General features: G+C 36.6%; 2 protein-coding genes across 2 annotated transcripts in view; one reads left to right on the top strand and one right to left on the bottom strand.

The window, feature by feature from the left end:
- Window positions 1-13909, bottom strand: part of LOC135696579 (bone morphogenetic protein 1) — a 39152-nt gene extending 25243 nt beyond the window's left edge. Inside the window, exons 1-3 of the mRNA XM_065216017.2 lie at window positions 13782-13909; window positions 7381-7448; window positions 4684-4742 (exon numbers count right to left, since the gene is read on the bottom strand). The gene's annotated coding sequence lies outside the window, so the exon portion shown is untranslated. The remainder of the gene's footprint in view (window positions 1-4683; window positions 4743-7380; window positions 7449-13781) is intronic.
- An 8077-nt stretch (window positions 13910-21986) lies between these two features.
- On the top strand, window positions 21987-25450 carry LOC135696728 (transmembrane emp24 domain-containing protein 1-like). The gene is made up of 3 exons (XM_089113638.1): window positions 21987-22197; window positions 23988-24251; window positions 25212-25450. The coding sequence occupies exons 1-3, from the start codon at window positions 22045-22047 to the stop codon at window positions 25437-25439; spliced, it is 645 nt and encodes a 214-aa protein (XP_088969764.1). The 5' UTR covers window positions 21987-22044; the 3' UTR covers window positions 25440-25450.
- The last annotated feature ends 303 nt before the right edge of the window (window positions 25451-25753 follow it).

Genomic DNA, 25753 nt, shown 5'->3' on the forward strand with positions numbered 1-25753 from the left:
CTCCTGCAGGGGCAACCCAGGGCTCTGCTAGAAATCCGGAACAACAAGCTTCCGCAATTGAAAACTTAGCGCTTTCGCAGACATGAGGGTGACAATTTGTAGCAAAAGAAAATATCAATGGTTATGTTCAGTTACTCGGTAAAAACTTCAGCAATATAATTAACCGTATACTTAATTTACTGATCTAAATGGGACTTGAAAAAACAATCTAAAATTAGGTTAACCATTTTCCAGAACTGCCTCTTTTTGAGTCCGCGGTGTAGAAAAGAAGTGACCCATCAACGCTAACCCTGGTCTAGGAGAGCCCCGCCCAACCCGCTGCCGGCCATTTTAGCTTGAGAATCGAGCATAAAACAGAAGCTGTACAGTCCTTCCAACATAAAATTTTTTCAGTGTGACGATATACCATTATTCAAACTTGAAGGCAAAAGGCATAATTAAGACGACCTTTAAAAATATTTTATTGTTTACCCAAACGTTTTCTTTTTGGAGCCTTCTTAGTTATTGGAGAATGCAAAAAACTTTCCGCCACCTTGGGCGAATTCTTTGATTGCCATGAACCTGATCACATGAAGCAACACTCGATAGATAGGAGCCTTGATTTGATTCGATGGTATTTTTTAGATAGCCAACTGGGTCCGCGCTTATTAAGTTCTACAGCCAGAAACTACTAATCGAAATTCACGATATTGAAATACACAGCTTAAACAGCCTCTTCATCAAGTGCAGTGTATTTCCAGATGCCTCTAGGCCTGTAGGAAACTTTCTATGCATGCTTTATCAAATCGCCAAGGGCACTTGGTGCTTTTAATTACTGGTATTTGCGCCTTCAAACTTAGCGGCTGCATGAACAACACTCCGTTTGTCAGTAGACTGGATTTCAAATAGGACAGCGGCTCTCTTTAAATCATGAAGAAATCTATCATGAACTTTCAATTGCTCTTTTTCATATGTTGACTGATGGCAATGAGTAACTCAGTACGCAACAGATAGAATTGCTAAGTAAGAAAAGCACCTGAGAATATGCAGAAAATGGTTATTAAAATTTAATGGAGAAGTACTAATAAAAAGCTACCCAGGGGCGAAACTTCACAATTTTCATTAGGGAGGTATGAAACTTAGATGCCCGACGAAAGGGCGTGTCATGCTTGATGAAAGGGCGTGTCATGCTTGAACTTCATTTTTAGGGCACGTCGCTACAAGGGCTGAAATCATCGGGGACCCCGAGAGAGGGTCTTTAGACTCAGGCTGTTTGTTTAAAGTCAAGAAATATGCCTCTAGTTTTTCTGGATTTGACTATAAACATTTGTTTCCGAAAAGCAAGCATTTGTAAAGCCTGTCTTTTCTTTAAAAGAAAAATAGTCTTCGCTTTCTAAATCATCTAGCTATTAGGAGAGCAATACAAAAAAGAGACTGAAGTAGGGTCTCAATTTTATCAAAGTGGAACAACAAAACAGCTCTGAAATTTCGGAATTTAGAAACAGCTAAGCAGACTACAATGTTTCAACAAAAAGAGCTTCAGTTGCATTTTCTCAGTTTGATTTTCAACTTTCGATTGCTCCTGAAGGAATTTCAACATTTTTAGACACCCAAGCACAAAGTAAGTATCTCTGAATTCACCATAACAAAATATTTCAAGCAAAGAAAAGTTTTTTTAGTGGAAGTATTTTACAGATACACTTCTCATCAAAGCTCAATTTTCGTGTTTTCATAATCACGGACATCGTTCAGAAATGAAAGAAACTCGAAAGTTTTTTGCAATTCATATCTTAACTATAATTTCTTGATAAATTTTCTATTATTTCCCGCTTGAACTGATTAAAACTTTCTGTTACTTGTTACGGTTATTTAAATTTTTTAGTTAAAAACTTTCGGACCGTAAGTGTAAAACCTTAAGAGAATTTCGGAGCATAACTCCTTATGATTGCAGTGGCGGAAATTCAGGCTTTAATCTGAGGGGGGGAGCGGGCCTACGATTTCCCGAGAAGATATTATCTTGGATCATGTCTAATTTTAAGGAAACTGCACCTTTTGATGAAAATAAGTGATTTTTAGCAGGACCCTTTAGAAATCTTTGCGAACCACGCCAAAATTAAGTACCAAGAAGAAAATCCATTTATGATTTTTGATATCAAGATCGATATCTCATCTAAGACAATTGATGATACAAGAGGTCGACCGATTACACTTTTGACAAGGCGTTCATGATAACAACATGATTGTAATTGTAATGTTCATTTTCAGCATTTTATCATGTTTTCTTCAGTTGGAAATACGTTTGAAAATAAATTTTGGTTGGAAGAATCCGATGGAAAGTTCGGCTAATCTTTACTGAATTGAAATTAGATATACAATTCGCAAGCAGTTTTAATTTTTGTCATATATTGTTTGTTTGATTACTTAATACTGGCTGATATTTTATCAGCAAGATAAGATAAGGAACTATCTTGTTATCAGCTTTGCTATGTTCAAATTTTGCAAAAAGGGCACAGAGAGGTTATGGAAAAGGGAATGGAAAATGTGGATCACCTGCGGATCAGAAAATTTGGCAAACATGCCCCCTATATTAGCTTAACACATTTCAGAACGTTTTCTGAACGTTTAAATACATTTCAGAACGATTTCTTGAAGTTATTTCGACACGTTAAATGGTTATTTATCAATTATCCGACAAAAGGCCGAATTTTCCGACGGGATCGCTAATTGGGCCCATACCCCAATACTTTCCGCCACTGTATGAATGTATGATGAAAGTTTCATACATTTGGAAAAGAAAGCATTGGCTGATTTTTCTCAACAACTTATATCCTTCATGCCTTGATTTTTTATGCTTCTAAAATTGTCAGTGTTCCATGGGCTCAGAGGCAGGTTAGAAAGTTCGGGGGGAGCTTGTCAAGGAAAAATTTAGAAATCACAACAAAAGATTTTGAAAAAAGCTCTCTTGTTTTGCATAAAGTAGGGGGGGGGTGTTCATTTCCTTCTTGCATCAAACACACTTTACTTTCCGTTCATACTTTCGCTGTCGATCAATTCTTTAGACTTCATCTCGAGTCGAGGTTAAGATAGACACGTGCGCGTCGAGCTCGAGACAAAAGCACTGATCGGTGGACGAAAGACAGAAATGTATAAATGTTGCTGTTGCTTGCCTCGTTTCTGTTTTGTTTTCCCAACTGGACCGAGATTGAAAAAAAGATGGAAGCAAAAGACCATAAATTCAAAAACCATGCTAGGGCAAAAAGTAGCAATAAAATTGCGACCTAAAAAAAATTTTCAGATTTGCTCGACAGATGTACTGGCAGCCATAAATTTGCCCGACAGGATCTGCTTTTTTGAAGATTGGGGGTGCAGCACCCCCCCCCCCCCCATACCCCTTAGCAGTTTCGCCCCTGAAGCTACCCCCGAAAGATAACACAATGTTTAACCAAACTGTCTGTTGACGATGTTTTCCTTCCAATAAGTTTCCTTTAGCCTCATTGACTCTCTTGAACCACACGAAGCCCCTGAAGCAATAACTGCTTAGGTGACCGTATTGAATAAGACTTTCTTGAAAAAGTTCATTAGAATTAAGGAGGACAGCAGCTGGGCATAATCTTTAAATGCCTCTCTGCAATTAAATTTAGAGAAAATTTCATCTTCTTAGTGACATTTGCATAGAAGATGTGAAGCAAGAAATCCCATCATTGCTTTCTTGCACAATATATCTTTAGAACATTTCCACGCCCTCTCGCTTTTCAGGACCTGCTTCAATCTGACCAAATTTACCAAAAGCATGACTTTAAAGGCTTTTAAAAAACCTGTCACTGTTCTTATTACAAATGAATACTGTCTAACAACAAAGCGTATTCATGTTTGCCCGTAAGATCAGTTTGGGTGATTTGCCAACAGTTTTAGAAAAAAATTAATCCTGTCTGAAATATTAGGTCGGGGACATTTTGCTGTTGTTGTGCTAACTTCACAGAATTGAACCTATAAGACAACGATAACTGAGTTCCTTGCATATAAACCCCCGTGAAAATTCAAAAGATTGACTTACTTTGCATTTTTTTATGTAAATATAACGGAAGTTTAGTAAGTTTCCTAATTTAGCTGAAAACGAAATTTGGCCTATAGAATAATATGGGGCTGCAATAAAATTGAAGCCTGTGAGTGGATTTTGGAGACGTTATACTAACAATTCTGTCTTTTAACTTACCAGTTCATAATTTGGAAGTTAGTTTGTTTTTTTAAAAAATTCACGATATTCTACTGCCTTTGAAATTCTGCTAAGCTGTTCAATTTTCAATATTTTTAGGTGACAACACGGTTAGACAATTTGAATGTTTTATAAGAGCTACTATATCAATTATATATTACAGCATGAATTCTTTATTAGAGGTCCTCAATAATGTATTAAACATTGCATGGAAATAACCTAAACACCAGAATATCAAGAGCAAAATTAGTAGAAGACCTTTTTGCAAATACATTTTGACTATGAGCATTGAGAAGAAAATGACTCTTCGTGGCTTTTGTTTTCTCTGAGAATCAGAGTTCTGAACACTTTCAAAAAGCAGAGTGTTGGTGGCCCCTTTCACACAGAGCTTTTCTGCAACCATATATCCCTTCACACTTATACTCGAGCGTTTTATCTTGAATGATTACTTCATATTATCTTGTTGTTTGCATTGATAAAGCATTACATACCTTTCACGCCTTGGAGTGCTGTTTTCGCCAAGTGTCGAAAAGACTGTGCAGCTAACGTTCTATAGCAGAGAGAGTAATTGAAAAGTCATCACAGTTACGTAATTGAAAGCTTATGAATGATGAAAACAGTTATACATTGTGCTGAGTATTGGGCAGAACACAGGATTGCTGACTGTAATACAACGGAATCCCAATAGGAAATCGTGTTTCTAGGCAAAAATCTCCTTAAATCTGAGTTTATTAGTATAACGTTTGACGGCTAAGATGCTTTCTAAGGTGATTTAAGCAAATATCTATCGACGTAAGCATGATGAACAATGATTTACTTTTAGCCTCTTGAAACAGACATGTTTGTTTGAGCATGTAAGAGCAGATCTCACCTAAGCATAACCTTGTGGATTGGTGGGTTCATAAATATGGCGCTGATTTGAAAACCACCTTCAGGCAAGTGATCATGTCTTGTACTATCACAACGAGGCTTGCGGGCTGTTCCCCAGACACTAGATTGGATTGGTTAAGGGTGAGACAGGCTTAAAAGGGAAACTTGACAACATCTAGGTCGCTTAGAAAGCCTAGCTTAAATGCCTACATGTAAGAAAGTTTGGAAAGTGTCCTAAAGATTTACCCGAATTAAGTTTTGGCATGGTGAAGGTATAGAGTCCTCCTAGAGAGCCTCTTTTGTGGGTACGTGAAACACAACATCTTTCTGCAAGAGGGCATTTTGGAAAATCATGAGAGTAACACTGTAAATACGACTTACGTAATTACGTCATATTATAGATCTAGTACAGTCACCTTTGGCTAATACTCGAATTGGTGATTTAACTGAGGTCATCGCTAGAATCAAAATAGTTTTCAGTGCTTCTCAATAGCTTCTTTATACTGTTGAGTGGGACAGTTTGTATGAAAAGTAGATGTTATGTAAAGAATGAAAGGATGCAGATTATTTGTGATGATCGTCCGGCACAGATAAAGCCCACCCAACAGTTGTCACTCACAATCCTTTAATTTTCGGAACTGTTCTTTCTATAGATATCTTGGTCAAGTTGTCCCTGTCTTTGAAACAATGGTCTGTGGGCTACCTTCCCCTTCAGGCTCGCAATTAACAAACTCGATCTTCAATTGCATTGCCGACTTTCCTAGATTTCAATTCTACCTAGATTTCCATGGTGTTTCTGATATAGATTCCAAATATCTACTGTATACACTCCTTGTGTGTCTATCATAGAACTAATACGTCAAATTTTCGGTTCTAGTACTGTCTTTCTTTAAAACACCTTCCAACTCATAAATGCTTGTACATAGCCTTTCTTTTTAGCAGCACCAGGTCAGAGCTCTGAGAAATATTTATACTCTTATTTCTGTTAACGCAGCCGACATAATTTGGACACTGTCTTCGTCCTCCTTCGCAGGAACCGACTCGGTTCTCTCCCTGTGATGCCAACGACAACAATATCTTTTTAGTCCTCATTCATGCTTTATTTTCATGCATTTAACTTGCAGGCCTTTTTTCTGTCTTCAGGATACAGACCTCAAGAGACAGGCATCCTTTTGTTGAAACCAAATGTGCATGAAAATCGGATTTCTCTTGTAAGAACAGAGTGTAACGGAAGGCGCTGGGCTTTAGAATACGTTTGAATGAGTTTAAAAGGAGGCGAGCTGATGTAAACAGAATATAACTGCAGATGAATGAAAAATTAAATGGCCTAAGTAAATAGTCGAAATCATAGAAATTGGTGCCATAGTGAAAAAGTAGGAGACGGTACATTCAAACAGCATATAAAAACCAATCAAACTAATTTTGGCTCTTTCTTACTTTCATTTGTAGAAATATATAAAGCAAATTTATAATTTAATTAAAAGCTGTTCTTGAATTTGAAAGTTGCTTTTAATCCCGTCTTTAGAGCTCAAATTTTCATGGAAGAGTTCCTTGAAACGATTAAATACACGCCTACAAGATTAACCGAGAAAGTAACAAAACGAAACAAAAACATTGATTGAAAGAATTCTTGTATTTTGAAGATTGAAATGGTAGTCAAACCTCCTGCCTAGGGGATATTATATCTCAAACTTAGGCATCGAACTATTTGAATGTAGGTAATACCACAAGTAACTGTTTCGTAATATTCAGAATATTGGAAAGCAGTCTTTCGAAATTTACAATAAAAGTTAAGTCTGTTGCTGCACTAATAATGTTTTGAAATTCTTAGATTTAGACAGTAAATAATCTCGGTTAGGCCATTTGAGCCGGACCTTAATTTATTTTCTGATAGGAAAAAAGGAAATATCAGAAATTTTGTTGTTAAAACATTTTGCCAATGAATACAAATGGTCTATTAATGGATATTTATTTGTTTAAATACCGAGAAATGCAAAAATAGGTTTTCTGCTCACAGCTTCTCCCCAAAATGTAAACTACTTGACGCATTCTTGTAGATTTTTAGGTAGAAATGCTGAAATGAAATCCAAAAATCCCACCCCGCTTGATCGTCAGCTTGCAATAAGAATCACAGGGTCATCAAAGTTGGACGTTGAACATCGATTAATTCTCAGATTTTTCCAGAAGCTCGAAGCACTTAAATTAAACAAACAAGGAATAATCCGTGTGACCCGATCGGGGAATATTTTACATTTTTCATCACCAATAATTATTGCATTTCTCATCGAGCGGATTGTCACATCAAGATTGGCACTTACCGGTTCCCTATTTAGACACAGCCAATGCTGAACACCGTCTTGTGTTGTCTCTCCAATGGATCATTTGTCTGCACAAAGAACAAAACCATTCAACCTTTAATATTAAGCAAATGAAAGATTCACACAAAAAGTATTAACTTTGTCATGCTCCTCCGCAATTCAGGATCTGGAACACACTTAACCGAAATAAATTTTTATCGAAAATGAATAATGTAACCCTCTTGATGGAAGGCAGAATTTCGATTATGATAATAAAATGAATTATAATTAATGATAAAATATATAATGAATTAAAATGGACTAACATAACTTCTTCTGAAAACACAAGGTTTTGAGACCAAAGTATATTTGATAAGTATGCTAAACCCACTAAACTTGTTAAAAATTGCTGAGATGTGGCTAGCAACATACCTAACGTTTATTAAATGATAACTTTTGTTTTGAATTGGTCAATGGTTTTCAGAGCCAAGGCCGAATAATAATTATTTGAAGAAAAGAGTTTGTGGTCTCTCAGCAAACACCAATCAATTGTTGATTTGGCTTCTAGGGCTCAATGGGGTTATTGTACATTCCGCAATCGAGTCTTTAATATTGTAAACCGCGGCGGATGTAAGCGTAACGGATTGGGGAGGGTGGTGTTAGAAAATGATTTAATTTTGGTGCCACACCCTTCAGGTACCTGAAAAAAATTATGGAAACTCCCAGTTACTCATGTTTTACTTTAAGATGGAGAAGATATGAATATAAGTAACGTAAATTGTTTGCACCCTTTCATCACAACAAACTATCAAAAATGATTTTTACCTAATCGAAGCAAAACCTTCAATAAACTTGTTGGTAAAAGAAGATTTTCTAACATCTACCGTTTATCGATTTATTGCTGCTGAAAAATAACAGTAGTTGGTACAGAAAGCATTTTACAAGGTCAGAAGACCTTCGATATCAATATTGCGACTAAAAGAGACATTTTATATATGCTTTCAATGAACAGTGTTTTTCTATGAAACATTGTGACGTTACGAGAAATGCTTCTAATGAAATGCGAAGCACTTGATCTCTTGAAAAGTTCTACCTTCAGAAAGTTTCGTTATGTTTCATTTATGCGCGATGCATAGTATACTTTCATTTATGAACCACACAACCAATTTTCGATATAAACAATGCATAGTATGCTTCAACAATGTTGCCAAAAATCTTATTCATGCCTTCTGAAAACGTAGAGAATCGTTAATAAACTATAAAAAAAATTTGAATCAGGAAAAGGTACGAAATCTAGCCATACATAGGAATGCTGAGTAACTACAGCGACACTTCACATTCTCGGATTATTCTAAAAAATAAGGCCAGAAACTTGGAATCCCTCAAATCAGTCATTTGAAAATCATTTATTCACATTCATCGGGATTCCCGAGCAAGTTCAGTTACTACCAAAACTGAGCTACAGTATTCTCTCCAATTAGCGGACACCATCGGGGCTAGAGCAAGGTGTCCGCTAATTGGAAGTGTCCACCTTTTGAAAAGTTTTGCAATGTAAATCCACAATTTGAAAATAGACCCGAGTTTTGTATTTAAAAGGTGTAATCAGTGGTGGCGCCAGGGGAGGGCTAGGGGGCTACAGCCCCTCCGTCGGATGCATCTAGCCCCCCTCCCCCATTGGAAGAAATTTTCAGGTTATGGTCAGAGCAAATTTGACAAAATAACGTACGAAAACTGCATATGTTAGTCATTTTAGCCCCCCTGTTGGAAGCTCCAACCCCTCTGTCGGAAGATTTCTGGCGCCACCTCTGGGCGTAATCTGGGTAATTAGTGGCTATCGGGTTGAACTTAGGCATTAAAAAAAGAAAAAAAGACCAAATTGAACGTAACGCTGTCACAGATAAGAAAAGTTATTGACCTGGGCTGTAAAAAAGTGTCAAAGTGTTTGAAATAAATATTTGAACAAATATTCATCCGTTTCAGTTTTTTGTTCGCTGACTCTAACTTTTTTGCACTGTCCGTGAATTGGAAAGAAAAAAAGCCAAATGGACTATTTTGTGCAAAAATATTGTCCGTTAATTAGAGTGTCTGCTAATTAGGTGTCAGCTTTTTAGAAAGTTTTTTATAAGAATTTCATCAGAAAAAAATCTGGGGAAAAAATTGGCCGCTAGTCAGAGGTGTCCGCCTTTTAGCGTGTCCGTTAATTGGAGAAAAAACTGTATTACAAGCAAAGTTTGGCTATAGTGGTATTTCTTAGGTATTTCATTATATCTAAAGTTAAGCAAATGTTATCATATCATGATTAGAAGTTTGTTCATTGAACTAATAAGATAAGGCAATGTAATTAACTCCGTTCTTTTCTCGTAGCAAGTCTGCACGCACTAAGGCTGTACTGTAACATCCCATTCTCAGGAAACTAGTGCCCCTCCTTAGGTTAATAAATCTTTATTGTTTCCAATTAACAATCACTTTTTCCCATTGCTCTCAAACAATAGAGCTCCTTTTCTTTCCTCAGTGACGGATTCCCCATTGGGCATGTGGGGCCTAGGCCTATTATTTTTGGGTATTTCAGGTCAAAGCCCGCGTACTTGATGGGGACTCATCGCAATCATGCTCAAACCTAGGATTCGGCAGCTTTTCAACAAATTTCTGCGAAATAATCGAATTTGCTCTATATGCAAAAATTAATACCAACGAAATTTGCAAGCAAAAATTGACAAAAATAAGTTCTTTCAAAAATTATTACCCTTAGAACGTGGTTAGGTTATAAACTCGAAAACGGAAGTAAAACTGTCATTCCTTTACATCTATAATAGACTAAATATAAAATTATTCACTCTCTCTTCCTATATCGAGCTAAGTATTTTATATATTTTTTTCAATACGAAAACATTTGAATGCATTAGTTCAAAAGGTCAAGTTGAACTTGATTGTTCTCTGTTGTAATTCATACACGCAGAATTACATTTTGCAAAGTAATTCATCAGACAACTTTTTGTTGTAGTGAGGAGTCAAGCACAATAAAAATGGTTGTGTTTATTTTTCTACTTTGGCCTGGTCATTTCTAATGATCAGAGAAAGATCCGACTTTGCATAGCTTAGTGAGCCAGTATTTGTTAGAAATTTTATCGAAAAAACTATGTTTCAAATCTACTTTTGAATTATACTCAAAAGTTTGGTAAGCATGTTGAAAATATTCCTGTCTCTAATTATGATAAATTGCAGCGGCAAGAGTTTTTCAATGTTTTAAGACGTACAAAGAAATCCTTGTGATCAACTCAGTCTCGATTGGGTAGCCTGACTCTTCTCAACATCGTGCATAGTGTAATTGATCTAAGGCGTGTTATTGCGCAAACTTGTTGTTAGACATTTTGTAATTACATCTTAATTTTGCAAACTTGTTGTTGGGTTTTTTTGTAATTACATCTTATCTTAATTTTTAGTTGTCATTCATCTAAACCCGTTCCTCCAAGTTTCTGCAATATACGTTATGATCTTGTCAGAAGTCGGCTCTGGAATATCTTAGGCCCACAGCCCGAGAATTGGTTTATCCATCACTGTCTTTCCTAAGCTCGTCTGTCTCAAATCATACCTCTTTTAACTATAGCAGAATCCAAGTCACAACTACACCATTTGTGTTGTCTTGGTAAGAAACAAACGAATTAAAAAAAAGTGAAAAAGATTTCTTTATAGATACAAAAAATACAATGCTGACAGTGCTTAAATTTCGTCTCTCTCCTAAACCATTTATGGTCAGTAGAGCAAACGTCGGTTTGTGGATGAGCTTAACCCGATTACGGTTGTTTTGAAAGTACCACCTAAGATTAGCTGATTACCTGATTCGAAAATTCGGCTGTACTGGGGATTCCCAAACCGCCGCGAATACTTCGAAATCTTGCTTGAAAAATATTTCACGTTTTTTCTACTGCTCCTTGATGACGTCTTACCTTTGCCTCTCTCCTGGTTATATGCAGTACAACATGAAGAATAGAATTACTAGGACGGCACCATTGCTCGAGGATTATAGGAGCAAAATGGATTGTTCATTGGAAACAAAGGAATTTTATATTATGTGGAGGGGCCTCTGCAAACAATTGCAGGGGGCCTCTATATCCATTGCTCAAGGAGTACTGGGGTATAGAGGATAGTCAGTTTCACAAAGTATTTCAAATATCTAATATTATAAGACCCCCGTCTTTCACTCAATCAAACTAGCAATAATAGAAAACAGCAGATAGTCACAGGTAAACAAGAAGAAGAAAAAAGAGAGAACAGAAAAATAATAATGAAGGAAGAAGAATAATGAAAGAAGAAGAAGAAGAAGAAGGAGAAAAAGAAGAAGAAGGAGAAGAAGAAGAAGAAGAAGAAGAGAAAGAAGAAGAAGAAGAGAAAGAAGAAAAAAAGAAGCATCGAGAGAAAATCAAGAATGAATAGAAAGAGAAACAAAAAAGAAAAAGAAAAGGGAGAAAAAAGAAGAAAAAGAAGTAAAAGAAAATAAAATATGAAGCTACCGTAGAGGTAATAAAAGAAGAAAGGAAGAAGCAAAATTTTTAGAAAAGCTCCATATAATCAGAAAAGTCTCTTGATTTGCAAAATGAGAGTAGGACCCAATAATCTTTGCTTCGGTGCAATTAATTATCAAGTAATATTTTTCATAAATGCTGAAATATTTCATTCTCGTAAAGAACTATTTTTTTCTGAAAAAGAGCACAAACTTAAAGGACAAGTGACACGCTTTTGGCGCCAAATGTTTTTTTTCTTTTAACTTAAAGTAAAATGCTGTATGAGAGTGTTGTTGAAATATTTTTCCTTTCTGATTTCATTTTCCCACTTAAAAACCCATTTGAAATTATGGCGGGAAATGAATCACGTGACACCGTGACGTAGGATGTGATAATTTGTTATTGCTGCTACTGGTATAGAGTGCAATATTAACGTTTACAACACGCTTGTAAATGAATACAGTTCGTCTGGACCTGTCGCGTCGTGTTTCGTAAACTCTCTATCAATTACAGGAAAATTCTGAGTTATCACAATGTACGTCATAGGGTCACGTGATAAAAAGCAAAATCGCGCCCCCTGCGCCCCCTGATTAGAATTTTTTGTTCCAAACCAGAACAAACTTACTTTTAAAAGATGATCTATAAGTTAATGAAAAGAAAAGATAGGGTGAAAAGTGTGTCACTTGTCCTTTAACATCTTGTGGACATTATTCGAAATGTGGCCAAAGGTGAATCTTGAATAAAAAGGAAGAACTAAATACCATACCGATGTTTCCTTGACTTAACAATATATACTTAACTTAACAATATAACAATATAGCCTTAAATTTTAAACAGATATAAATTGCCTATAATGTAAACGGCATAGAAAACTAAGTTGGATAACCGTTTTGCTTTTTCAGTGTCCTTCGCGACATCTTATACAAAGTTTAATTTCTAATTTCAAATATTATCTAAATAAAATGTTTTCGTTGCAGTATGTCATTGTAATTGAATCAATGTAGACAATGTAATAGAATCCATGAAAATTGAGTTTCAATTTGAACAATGAGCTGAGAATTAAATGGGCATGCATCAAAAGAGTAAGCGAAATTTACCTTATGACTTACTTGGGGGTGTTTGGGGAGGGTGTGAAACCCCACAATGTTTTTGTGTTATTCTATGGATTTTTCTTGATTTGGTACAATGATTTTGGTAATTAGTATCAATTGATAAAGGCAAAATTTCACTTTATTTATCGTCTTATCTTCTTTATCTTACAGTTAAAAATAGAATTTTGAAAATGGGTGCCTCCATTGTTTTCTAGACACCTGAGGGGTGTGGCACAAAAATCCAATTATTATCTAAACCTCCCCCTCCAATCCTTGCCTTAAAAAACCCACCCCTGTTCATGCTGCATGAGTCCAATATTGACAAAATCTTAATGACAGAAATAATAAATTAACTAACATCAGTGTCCCCTGAGACATGCACGCATTTCAAGACGCCTTTCCAGTTCTCGCCCGTTCCAAGTCTCCCTACCTCCCTAGATATTTTAAACTCTGGAATAATCTACCCCTCTTCTGTTTCCTAGACTCTTACAACTTGATGTTATCCAAGACAAAAATAAATGAGTTTGATAGTTTCTCTCTCTCTTCCTGAACCCTCCTCCCTTTTCCTTCTTAGGGCTTATAGCTAATGGGCACTTAATCCGTTCCCTAAAATCACCAATTAAACAATAAAAAGAAAAGTTTACCTAGTGTACTCGGCGATTTTTAAGCCTCCCTTTAAACTAACTATGGGTTATGATTTAGAAGTATGAGACATTCAACCACAATTTATCTAACACACCAACCAAATAAATTACATGCCTGAAGAAGTAATTGTGAAGATTAAGTCAAGATATGAATGCTAATCCAGAGATTCTTTATCAACTGCCAATACCTTGAGGTGGTACTTGCATTTACGTCAGTTGATTTGTATGCTTGCACCAGGATTGCACCATCACTTTATTTGAATCCTCCAGAAAAATGGCTCAGCAGTTCCAGATTTATGAAGCCAACCACGTCCGGTTTACAAGTTGAAGAAATGATATAAACATAAACACACTGAAGCATAAACATACTGAGAATATTTCTGACAGTGTGTAGCACCAAGGCTCGTTATTCTAACTGACAAAGCGTGGGAAATTCCATTCTGCAGGAAACTTAACTGTTTCTTTGGCAACTATAACTTTGTGGCAACTGCTTCCTTGGTAACTGTTCCTTTGACAACGTCTCCTTTGCCAACTGTTTCGTTGTAACTTTTCAGCCTTGTTTCCATATGATCGCAAAAAACGCAAGAGACGCACTGCGATCCTTGCGATTTCTGCGATCCTTGCGACAAACCGGTTTCCATTTGATCGCAAAGACCGCAAGAAATACACTGCGATCCTTGCGATTCTTGCGATTCATTATTTGACTTTGGGTGCGCCAAAATTAAAATGGCGGGAATCAACGAGCAATTTCTACTGCAATCGAGCTTGTTTATTATTATTGCATTGTTGAAAAGAGTGAGAGAACGTCGTGGAAGAAAAAAACATAGGTTTTTGGTGAGAAAATTTCTTCAAAGGAGAGAAGAACTTTGTGCGTTTCACACACTAACAAAGGATCTGAGGATTCACGATCGGGAGTACTTTTTCAGGTAGGCCTAATTTTTCAGGTTAGAATGATGTAACCTCGGTGCCTGTTAGTTTTTACCTCTTTAGGCAGTTTATTGAACTTGTTCTTAAAGTCCCGGCTATTCTTATTATAAAGGCAGTCGTACTGTTGTATTTCTTCTATTAAAGCAAGATCTTCTTCTGTTGCAAAAGCCATCTTGAAATTTCGATGTAAATAAATGGATGCGAGGCTTGGTAGGACATCCCGGATGATAAACTGACGCAAGGACCGCCAAGTTGTTAACAAGCGGTTTCCATTAGAAAAACCATCGACGCAAAGATCGCAAGAATCGCAGAGAATTTCTATCTCAAACGGAAGAATCGCAAAAATCGCAACAATCGCAACAGATGCAAAGAGCAGTTTCCATTAATACGCAAGGATCGCAAGGATCGCAAGTCACAAATTTCAACGATCCTTGCGTCTCTTGCGTTTTTTCCGATCATATGGAAACCAGGCTTTCCTTTGACAACTGTTCCACTTTAAATGTTTCTTTGGTACTGCTCGTTTGGCTTCTGTTGATTAGTTACTGCACATGGCATTTCATGAAGAAAGGTAATATTTGATCTTATCATCTATGTTTCTAAAGGAAAATGAAGCGTATGAATTTAGGAAGAGCAGTCGGACCAGATGATATAGCAGCAAAGGAGAACATTAAGTAAGACAAGTAGGGAATGACTGACAACAATATTTGGAAAGATTATAGAGACAGAGCGACTGCCCAATGACTGGAGAGCCAGTACAAGACCTATGGAAACTATTGGGGCATCACATGGCACGCACTGCAAAGATATAAAAGAATTATAGATAGGAGACTGAGAGAGAAGTGCTTTTATGCTAGGGCCTAGTACATTTGACGCTATTTTTACACTTCGGCAAATAATGGAAAAATGCAGAAAAGGACAGTAGGATCTGCACTGTGTCTTCATATGCTTGGAAAATTGCCTGCGATAGAGTGCCAAGACAGGAGCTGTGGAACTACTTGCTGCAGGAAGTAGATGAGATGAGAAATACATCAGACTTTTTCAGGAAATGTTTGAAGATGGCAAGACAAGAGTAACATGAACAGCGGGAGACACGGAAGAGTTTTAAGTGACAGTGGGGTTGCACCAAGGCTCTGCCCTGAGCCCATTACTCTTTTGTCTTGATCATGAACTGCCTAACAGCAGATGTGCAAAAAGAGGCACCATAGGATATGCTGTTTGCAGCCGACGTGCTGGCGTGCGCAGAGGCGAGAGCAGAAGTAGAAAGGGGACTAGAGATCTGGCAGGGGTTGATTGGAAGACAGGGGTCTGAAAGTGAACAAATCGAAAACAAAGTACCTAAGAATAAGAGCAAGACCAGAAGGTACAGGAGACGGAGAAACAAAAATGCAGGGAGAGGCTAGGACATGTAGCATGAAGATAGGATGCCTATGTAGAAAGAAGAGTGAGGCGAATGAAGGTAGGCAAGACAAAGCAAAGGAGGTCAAGAGAAGATGGTAGGATTGTGTTAGAGGATACATGGAGGAGGTTGGCCTCACTGAGGACAAGGCAGCAGACAGAAAGGGGTGGAGGAGGATGAGGTGGGAAATGCCTGGAGGAGAAGAAGAAAAAGTTCCTAAAGGACAGCAACTTCAGTACAGACCTTCGTTTGGACAAGAAACTGTCAATACCAACAGTGTTCCAAACGTTTTACTTATGTAATATCTTTTGTCAGTCAGCTACAGATATTGACCCAGGCGAATACCAAAGAATTAGAAGCTCCAGATCGGACAAAAATTCCAGTCTTGCAAACATTTTCATTCATTTACCCTTTAATTGGATTTAAGAAAAGCAAGTAGTCTTCCTGACATAAATAAGTTGGACCACCATGACCAAAGAAGGCAGACGACACGATTTTACTGGACCGTTAATATGAAGCTTTTTGTCCTCTATAACCACTAGTGAGGTGGTTTCCTGCCAAATGATGTAATAACGGACTCGTTTAGTGTATTGATTGAGTGATGGGGATGTGGAAAACTCAAATGATTGAAATTACCCACAGAAAATTGACGTTAATATGATCGATGACGTCATTGAAGGTTAGAAAATAAAACTAATGGAATGCGAATAAATTTTTTTGCTTTTTGATTCCAATGAATGGAAACCAAGGTTTTTATGAGGCTTAAAGTCGAAATTGGCACTTACAGAATAGAAAATATATCGAAATATGACGAGGATCGTGACGTCAGCGGATACAGGCAAAGACAATTGATATTCTTTTCACTAGGCAGCCACATCTAAAGAGGAAATTTCACTCCTACTTCCAGATGCTTTTCATACTGAAGAAATTACAATTGCTTCATAGATGTTTGAAAGTTAACAACTCAGACAGTTAATGTACGAAGGTAGAATAATTTTTCCTTAAATAGTATTTGCAAACAATCTTTTCGTGGTATGAAATTTAAAAATGATTTCGAAAAAACAATTTTCAAACATACTAGAACTTTTCATCTGACATCCTTGAAAATATCAAAGGCCAGAACAAGCCTATTGAAAACCCAAGCAATGGAGACCTAAGGTGAAGACGAACGCCTACTTGTGTAGAATGAGGGCCTCATGTATAACAACTGGGGATGTATATTTCCTAGCGTAGAGTTTTGATCTATGTTCTGACGTTTTATACTCTGAAGAGTATCGGAAGAAAAGCTTCAATGTATTTAAAAATGTTTGCTATTTTCAAAGTTATTTTAAATCATCATTTTAAATTGATATAGGTTCATTATGAGTTAGATACAGTAGTATCAAATATATTACATTCAGATTGAGCGTTTCTAGCAAAAGCTTGTTTCATACTAGAGCTGGACAAATAAAAAGCCTGATTGAGAATGGTAAAAAAGAGGTTTTCTTGGCACAAATGGCATTTGTCGATTGAAAGCTCATCCCCTTATACTTGCAAAGGAAAATTGCACATCTCAAAACAATAAAAGTTCATGCTTATCACATTTAGCTATTTGAGCCTGTTATGAACCCTGACATTAAAGAATTCAAAAAAAGTTAAACGATATATTTTTCTAAAACCAGCCTCTCCGATTTTTTGAAGAAAATATTTCAATATAAAGCTTTTCTCAAATACTTCTCTATGATCTCAAATATTTAGTCTTCAAGGAGGGGCAGCCAAAGCAGAAAACATTTTATTGTGAAAATAAAACTTTTTATAGTTTTTGACGCATAAAAATAGCATGGTTTAATAAAAAAACACCAATTTCAACCTGCATTACAGTGAACAGAATCTGTTTAGATTGGACAATCCGTTTTCAGCATGGCGAAAGCACTTATTTCTGTCATCTGTTACAAATGAGATATCATTTTGTGTCCCTTTAAATTGCTTATAGCATATTTTCATTTTTCTTTTTAAAGATATTACATTAAATGAATATCAAAGCAGTCTAATGGATCCCTATGATAATGATACTAATAAAATCTACAACCAACATTTTCTAGGACAGGAGCTGCTCCAACCTTTACCGATAAATGTTGTTCTTTTGAAGCAATCGACAGTTGCAGGTACTAAAGTGACTTCAGCCATCTGCCAATCAAAACTGGCCAATCAGTGAGCGTGATGCCACTAATACGCTTATTTAGTGGGCAATACTGATGGCCAACACTATTAAATTTTTGGTATTCGACACTTTTTGGGCTTGAGGAAGCTAGCACACGCATATAAAAAGCAATTCAACATATAGACTGCCTCTGTTGTATTCAACAGTGTTGGATCCAGTTGGTTTACTGTACTAAACGCTGCTGGAACAAGAGGCTCGAGGGTTTGACCTCCCACTTAGTCTGCATCAAAGATAAATTTGTATATATTCGTTAATATATATTCGTTAAAAGACTAAAGGCTGTTTCCAAAATAAAGCAAATACAATACAAAAGTAAAGTTGAGAAAGCTGACAATCTTTCTAGATTGAACCTGCAAGGTGTCTGCCAAACAATAAAAGAAGATTGAATCAAATTTAGTTTCTGTTTGATATGATAGAAAGTAAACGGTGGAAACATGTTATGTTGTAACAAAGTTGTCAGTGAAACACAGGTTGTATAGACTAGGAAAGACACTCATCAGTCAAATCTCACTAAATAGCTAAATTTATACTAAAATGAGGAAGGCAATACACAGAGGAAGTTGAATGACAGAAAGAGCCAGATGTGACAGCTTCTACGTGATGTCGTACATCTGCTTCAGGAAGTGTCGCCATTTTAATTTGAAAAGGACCAATATGAGTGAGTATAGGGTTTATGCTTCCTGGGGAAATTGCGTCAAAGATTACTGTTCAGGTACAACTCAAACGTGGCACTGACCATTTGACAGCGCTAAGCCTTTGAAAGCGCTATGGCACAACCGCGAAGCCCAAATCAGAGATCTCCAATTAGAAGGGTTCTGGCTATGCTGGTTCATGTGGTTTTATCTGTTCTCGATCTCAGAAAAATGGTTAAAACTAAAACGAGCTATGACCTCGTTGATTAGCTCCTAACGCGTCGAAGGCTTTTTGGGAAACCTGCAAAATCCTCTTGCTATTTCGAATTGCCAATGCGCCACCGCAGTAATCTTGCGGCATTTTGAGTTAATAAACCACAACGATGTCCCATTTTCACCAGATGATTTAAAAGAACAAGCAAAAATGTAAGAGAATTTGCTAATGTTCAATATCAAAAGCGAGGATTGAGCATGAAACATACAGCTGAACAATCGAGAATCAGTTAGAGCGATGACTGAGATTGCAAGGAGGCGTTAAAAACCAAAGTTGTTACAGATAGCTTAGAATCTCATCTAGCAATTTTGATCCAATGCTTGATGCACAAATAAAGATAAGATAAGTCATTCACTGTCAGAATCGAGAAAGAAAGATGGCTTTGTTTTTCCCCGAGATGACCCAGGCTGGCTTGTTTTTTTTTAGTTTGCTGATCAATGGGGGGCACGACAAGGGTGCATTGGGTAGACATGCCCCCCGCCGGTCCTCGGTCGGTAGATATGTCCATTTTGAATCTCGTCTTAATTCTATAAGAAAATGATGAGGGGTGGGTAATATTTTGGCAATTTATTCCTTATTTTGATTGTGATGTTACTCTATCATTTTAAAACTGCTTTACGCAGCCAAAAGTTAGTCATGGCCATTCGTTTTGGTAAGCCAGTCGCAACATGGCTTTCCCTGTTGGTTAAAAGGGTGTTTTCTGAGAGAAAAAAGGGTGCAGTCTATAACCAGACTTTATAAACTGTATTAATTGATTGTTTTTTATTAACGTGTGAAACCAAAAGCACAAATCTTTAGAACTTTTATGGAAAGTTTCAGATTTTCGTATACCTCGCAAGTTTGTTAGCCCTAGATATTACAACTTCAAATGATACCAAAGTAGCATATGCTAGAGAACTATATTTTTTCCTACCACATTGCATAAGAAATGATTTGCCTTATCATTCCCTTTGCCCAGTCGCAGCCAGCCTTAATATCAAATAATTCTTGATTCCATCTCTTTTCCTGGTACGTTCGTATTAACGAGGCCTATTATGTGACAAGGCAACCTTGTTTCCTCAAATGAATAAGCCAATCTGTGGTGCGTACGCAGTATTTACTTGCGCTCTCAGGTATAATTCCATAGAATTTAATGTGGTCATAGTGGGCGTATTGTGGAACGCTGGAAATGTACCGTAGGTGTTACTTTTACTTCAGTGAAAAAAGCCTTGAGCATTGAGCATTTTGAAGGAGAAGTGGATTACAAAAGCAAATTTATCAGATAGCTTCTCCTACACAAATGGATAAGGAGGATTTCATAAGGCAACTTTGTCGAGCATTAACCACTCGAGGTGGGTGTATAAGGGTGTCACACCGAAACCAGATGTTGAACGTACCAGGAAAAGAGATGGAATCAAGAATTATTTGAAAGTAATGCTGACTGCGACTGGGCAAAGGGAATGATAAGGCAAATCTTAAAGTAAATGTATTGTAGAGGGTATCGCACGGACAATTCCTATTCTAGGGCTTTACCAATAATCCGAAACATGTCGCCATTATTTACATAACATGTCATGGTTAACATAAAAAAATATTAATTGTTATGTGCCATCCAGCCTCGCTCGGGTCGGTTATTTTCCCGCTCTCTCTATTAATTATCTTCGAAATCATGTTGTCTGTAAACCATACAGCTTTGTTTTATGTAATAAATGACCTTGTCACTACTGTACACTGGGTGAGCAAAAGTATTGCAACACCCCTCTTCAAAATGGCTGCACCGCCGCTAAATTTTTATAGCAAACCGAAATTCAAATAGCTAAAGCAAGTTAAATTAACGGTGGGAAATGACCTTTGAGATGACCTTTAGGGTGGGAAATGATTGTAAATTTATCAAGGTAAAACTATAAAAATTAAAAATGCAAATATATCCTTCGATTCTTCTTACCTTTAAGCCACATCGAACACTGCAAAAACATGAAAAATGAGCTATGGCGATAGGATTACCTGTAATATATTTGCAACAAAAACGGTTTTTTTTGCACAGACCTGTAAGATTTTATTATTTCGAACTTGGAGATACTTACTTTTTGCCTGGTTGCCCAAAACTTTTTATACACTTACGTTCAAAAAGTATTGGGACACACTTCGAAACTTCGAAGTCATTTTATGCAACAAATTTGGAAAGACTTTTTTAAAACCTTTCTCATTAAAAAAGTGCGGCAGCTATTTCCATGAAATTTTCACACGACGTTGTTGATATCTTGAAGCCTTTTATGTATTGCCAAAAACTAAAAAAACGTCGACCATAAAATTTCTATAGGTCTCGAGAAGAAAACATGGAAGCTCTGAAAAAATACCAATTTTCCAGCTTTATAGGAAGAAAATGCTCTCTCGTAACAAAAATTAAACATCGCCGACGAATATCAATGGCTTCTCCTTGAATGTTACGCAATTTTAAAAGTAGTTCGAATAAATGCAATAATTTAGTAAAATCGTAGCATTTTCGTCGATGAAGTAAACTTTTTTTGAAGCTTAAAAGTTTGATTTTATATTTTCTTTTATGAGTTTTTTTGTTATGCAAACGTGAAATTAAAAAGTTGTATTTGTTTGGACAGCTCTAAAATTTTTGGAAGGTCATGCGACTTTGCCATTGTTAGGCCATACAACCCTTCTGCATATTTTGCTGTTATAATCAGAAAAATCGCAAGAATCCTGTGTTTTCGTGGTTATGCTTCATAAGTTGAAGCATTTTCTTAACTTTTTATTCCATTTTGGGGAAACGTAGGCCTAGATTATTTGTAGAAAGACTGCCCAAATCTGAAAAAGTTTCCGTTGCAAAACCGAATCCAACGCAACGCCATAATTCGTTTATCGAATTCGTCCCAATACTTTTTGAACGTAAGAGCATTTTTCTGATCAAATTCTGTTACCATGACCACGCAGTCTCAAAGTCATTTTAAATGGGAATAGAAACGAGGTAATACGATAGGAAGTTTTCATCTTTCTTCTCTAAACTAAAGTACTGAACTCACAATCTGCACAGATGGATGGCCTCTTGCTCTTGATGTTAGTTGTCGGACTCTCCACGGACTTGGTAGAAGGGTATGCATATAGCATTCGTATCGACGAGCACGAAAGAGCCTGCTTTGGACATGATTTGAAAGAAGGATCTGGCGAGGTTTACGTTGATTTACAGGTGAGGGGAGAGAGACTTCAAGAACTATTTGTCGTGGCGCCTGCAACACGTTTTGTCGATCTGCAATTTGAAATTAATCTCTCAAGTTTGTTACAACAGAGGCTCCAGAGTTATATGTTTAAAACACATGTACAAAACACATGTACAACCACCAGACGTCTCTAAAAATATGCTCTTCTTCTGTTGGTTGCACCGAATATGATGCATATGGTGCACCGAGGACCGAATGAATTTCCTAGTCTAGCTACAATCACTGCCAAAACTCTTGGAACAGTTGATATTTTCAACGTTTGCATGCATCCGTTCCCCCCCCCCCCCCCCTTCAAACAATGTTGTGTCACAGCAAAGTTAAGGCATACTTTCGTGGCAAACCTTTTTCTACTGATTGCTGTGATATGTACTGCATTGAAAGCAACATTGTTTTAGGGGGGGGGGGGGGGGTTTGTCTATTAGAAACATGGGAAACATACGAAAAAAGCAAAACTTAGCAAAATTTTGCAGGTGTTCCAAGGAGTTTTGGTAGAGTAGTGTTTGCCAAGCAGAAAATACAGAATTTATAATGAACGGTCTGAAAGCCTAGGACTTTATGTCTTTAAAAAGTTATAATTCTCATATGGAAATCAAAGAACAAGTCAGTTTTAGAGTTAAGATTGAGCCAGTCCCAGCCAGTTAACCTGGAAATTTCATGCCCTTTTAACAGTTCCCAATTCCATGATCCATTTCTGGCAAATTGTAAGATTAAGACTAACATAGCTACAACTCTGAGCATAGAATATAATATATTTAGTATCACATTTACCTAAAATCCTGAACACACAAAGTGTAGCATGTATTTGCTCACCCACCCACTCTCCCCTTCCACTCAAAGGTGGGAATGTGCATTTTTGATAATAGCAGTATACCTGTACTTGACTGAATTTGCAGTTTTAATGAATGGGAGAATATTTGGATAATAATACAAAAAGTGTTCTTGTAGACTCATGTGAAGAACATGTTGTTTGGCCAGCTGATCAGTTTTCTGATCCTGTGCAAATGCAGCTGCAATTATAGAGACCACTTTTAATTTTTCTATTTTCAAGCAAATTTTTTACCTGTTTTAGAAGCATATCTCAAAGGTTCTGCCCTAGAAAGGCTTCAGAGTGGATTTGCAGGTTGTTTTAGGTGCTGTTCCCCAGACCTAGCCCCTACTAAAGAGAAGGAAAAAATCAGGCCAGAATGCTTAGAGGGCATTCACACCTTTTATATGAATTTGGAAAATTTTTCATCAAGTCCTTTCATTAGGGACATTTTTCAGAAAAAAACATCCTGGAATGCTTGAGAAAAGTTTTAATAAGAACAATTATTTTCTATCATTTTTGGTTTAAGCAAAACATTTCGAATATCAATTTAAATACTACACTTGCTTCTAGGTAAGGTCAAAATTAAAGTCATTTGTTCTATATAGTTTTTATCACCCACCTCCATTGTTCCAGACTTCCCTACTATTCTAGATGCTAAATTCATATCCCTTTGTGATAGCAGCCAATGAACATCTACTAAAAATATAACACCATCATTAATATCCACTGTATATATATGTATCTGTGGGATATACAGATTTCATTTCAAAACATGTGGTCTTTCAATGAGAACCCCCCTCCAAAATAAATATTTTCCTGTTTGTATCCCAATTAGGTTGTGTTATATGCCAATGAATCTGAAGAACTGCCTGTTGTGGTATGTTTAGCTAGATGCTTTGGTAACATTTCATTCCTTTGTCACCTCCTTGTAACAATTAACCAATATTTTAGGTGAGTAAAGGTGGAGACACTGATATTAACTGGCAGTTGTTTGATCCAAATGGAAATGAATTACAGTCAGGACACAGAGTTAACACAGCAAGCCATTTTTTTAATGTGACAGTTGGAGGTGCTTATCAAATCTGTCTTGATAACACTTTCACCAGTGAGTACAAAGTTGTCACATTAGTTCTAGAGAATGACCTTCCAGATGAAATGCAGATGCTGCTTGGTAAGATAGCAACAAATGATCCAAATCTGCCACAGGGATTCAAGGTTAGTGAAAGTCCTGCCAATTAGTGACATATTGGAAAGGTATCAAAGAAGTATAAAAGAAGGGCCCATGCCACTTATCCTAAACTAAATGGACCAGCAATGTAAATAAAGTTTCCTCACCCTTTCTAGCCCCAATTTTTGCAAACAATTTGCTGACACAATCCTACTTCTGGATGCTGGTTCAGTGTATTTGTTGTAATCTACAAGTTTATCTTAATAAATAATTTGAGTTTATTTTAATGTTTTATTTAGCAAAAAAGTGGGGGGAGACTGTGGCCCCCTTTGGTGCAGGCCCAATAAAGACTTTTTACATACGATAAAGACAATAAAGAGCAGGTTTAGCTTCTAATTCCCAAGATGTAAAAAAATCATAACATGAATCATATTGTTTTTGTTAAGTTCCCCAGAACTTTTAAGCTCCCCTTCCAATATATTTTCTGTGGTCCAGGCCTTGCAAGGATAGATGACCGAGCTTGATCAAGCGCCTCCACAGGCACTTAGAAAGTTGTAGGAGCTTGATTGTTTGAGTATCTAGCAAGCATGTTAACAATTTCTAAAAATTAAATGCAAAACACCAAATTTTTTTTTGGTAATATTTGATGATGCTCAATTGAGCATCTAGAATGTTGAAAGTGCTCATTTTGTCAAGCGCCTACTTTGTGCTCCTCACAAGGCCTGCTGTGGTCCCTGTTATGCTCAAGAATATTACAACAAAATTTCTCAAATAACATGTTGTCAGATATGGTTGGAGCAGTTAGCTACTGGAAATCCTTATAGGGAACAAATGAAAAAATTGGCTTTTTATTTTAAAGACGCAAAGCTGAATAAATGCTTCCCCTCAGTTTTAGCTATTTGTATTAAACTCTAATTTGATCTAAATTTATGCATTTTCTAACTATTTTAATGTGACATTTACATGGCATTTTTTCAACATACTTATAAACTTGCTCTCTTTTTCAGGAAAAATGGGAAGGGCTTATGAAAAACGCAGAGAAGTTGATGGAATTTCATGAAATACATGCTGCAAAGCAGAAACGCCATTATTTTTTGGTTGACAGCAATTTATCAAGAGTCAATGGTTTCTCCCTTTTGTCATGTTTTATAATGATTTCAGTTGGAGTAATACAAGTTATTGTAGTTAAAGGGCTATTTGATAGTAGCAGTAGAATGTCATTTAAATTTTGGTGAAATTGTCACAATTTCTTTTTCCATTATGCAATTCACACTGCCACAGATATTTAAATTGTGCCATTGAAGATAACACAATACCAGAGTGAGTCTTCTTCAACTGCTTTCTTTAAAATAAGAGGCAATACACACAGAACAAACTTAAATTCTTTGTTTGCCCAAACATAATCAGGATTATGTCATCTGGATTATGTTAGCAGGACTGCTAATCTCAATAACAATTTGAAAAGATGCAAGTCACTTTTTAAGTGGAATAATCTATGTAACTATGTTGAAATGAAAGTTGAAAATATAGAGCCATAAGAAAATACCTA

This window comes from Rhopilema esculentum, chromosome 18, assembly GCF_057945365.1.
Source record: "Rhopilema esculentum isolate cy_ngs chromosome 18, ASM5794536v1, whole genome shotgun sequence".
Classification (NCBI taxonomy): Eukaryota; Metazoa; Cnidaria; class Scyphozoa; order Rhizostomeae; family Rhizostomatidae; genus Rhopilema; species Rhopilema esculentum.